The sequence below is a fragment of the Lepidothrix coronata genome, unplaced genomic scaffold (genome assembly GCF_001604755.1).
Source record: "Lepidothrix coronata isolate B3197 unplaced genomic scaffold, Lepidothrix_coronata-1.0 Scaffold330, whole genome shotgun sequence".
In the NCBI taxonomy this organism is placed as follows: Eukaryota; Metazoa; Chordata; class Aves; order Passeriformes; family Pipridae; genus Lepidothrix; species Lepidothrix coronata.
Window position 1 is genome coordinate 315,689 of NW_016690510.1, and position 1,326 is coordinate 317,014.

Genomic DNA, 1,326 nt, shown 5'->3' on the forward strand with positions numbered 1-1,326 from the left:
TGGAGGGGGGGGGGCTGGGGATGCATGGGGGGACACAAAGGGACACAGGGAGACACATGTGGGGCTGGGGGATATGGGGGGCTGAGGGGTCATAGGGGGACTGGAGAGTCACAGAGAGCTGGGGAAGAACAGGGGTTTGGGGGGACATGGGGGGATTGGGGGGACTGCAGGGTCGTGGGGGGACACGGGGGGCTGAGGAGTCATGGGGTGACAGGAGGGCTGGGGGGGTGCCAAGGGATTCTGGGGAGGTCACGGAGGGGCTGAAGGAGTCCCTGGAGGGTGGCTGTGGGGTGACCCCCCAGAGCTGTGGGGTGTGAGGGGGTCCCACAGGGTGCTCGGAGGGGGCTGTTGCTGTGGGGTGTCCCCGGGGGGGCCATGGGGCAGATGCTGGTGGCAGGTGGAGGGTGATGCAGAGGGTTGGGGGTCCTTGGGGGTGCCAGGGGGTGCCGGGGGGTCAGTACCAGCCAGGGTCTCGGTGGCCTGGGGCTGTGGCACCAGCCGGTGCCTCTGGCGCTTCCAGCCCTGCGGGGGGGCAAACAGCTCCTCGGCCCCCCCCGGCCCGTCCCCCACGCAGAAGGTCTCACAGGCAGCCTGGGGGCACGGGGGGGACACGGTGGGCACCAAGGGAGGGGGGCTGGTGAGTCCCCCCAGACCCCCATACCTGGAACACCAGGAGTTCCCAGGTGTGGAATGACTCCTCCCGGCCCCCGGGCCCCGTACCTGGAACACCTGGCGTGCCCAGGTGCGGAACGACTCCTCCTGGGCACACAGCTCATCGCCCTCGCCCAGGGGCAGCACCCGCTCCCCCCCCAGCTCCTCCAGCCGCGTGTCCACGGCCCGTGCGAAGGCGCAGAAATGGGGGTACGCCCGGGACCCCAACCCGAACACCGCGAACCTGGGGGAGGGAGGGGGGCGGGGTCCTCAGAGCCGGGGTTTGGGCACCCAGGGGTGACGGTGCGGGGTGCCCAGGGACGTTGGGAGGACCCAGGGATGGTGGGGTGCCCAGGTAAGGAGACAGGGAACACCCAGGGATGGGGATAGGGGGCATCCAGGGATGTGAGGTGCCCAGGGATGGGGGGTACCTAGGAACGAGGGGTACTCAGGGATAGGGTGGACACCCAAGGGTGGGGGGCAGCAGGGAATGCTCAGCATGCAGGGATGGTGGGGGTGGGGGCACCCAAGGAGGGGGTGGGATACTCAGGGAATGTGAGGACACACAGGGGTGGGGGTGGGGTGCCCGTCCCCATCCCGGTGCCCGTCACTATATCTGTGGCTATGCCGATCCCATGCCCATCCCAGGGCCCACCCCCATGGCCCCAGTACGGC

The 1,326-nt window shown here is 69.6% G+C and overlaps 1 protein-coding gene across 1 annotated transcript in view; it reads right to left on the minus strand.

The window, feature by feature from the left end:
- Positions 1 to 1,326, minus strand: part of NOS3 (nitric oxide synthase 3) — a 12,254-nt gene that overhangs the window by 4,916 nt on the left and 6,012 nt on the right. Inside the window, exons 14-15 of the mRNA XM_017838275.1 lie at positions 721 to 895; positions 462 to 591 (exon numbers count right to left, since the gene is read on the minus strand). Coding sequence (XP_017693764.1) covers positions 462 to 591; positions 721 to 895 — 305 coding nt within the window. The remainder of the gene's footprint in view (positions 1 to 461; positions 592 to 720; positions 896 to 1,326) is intronic.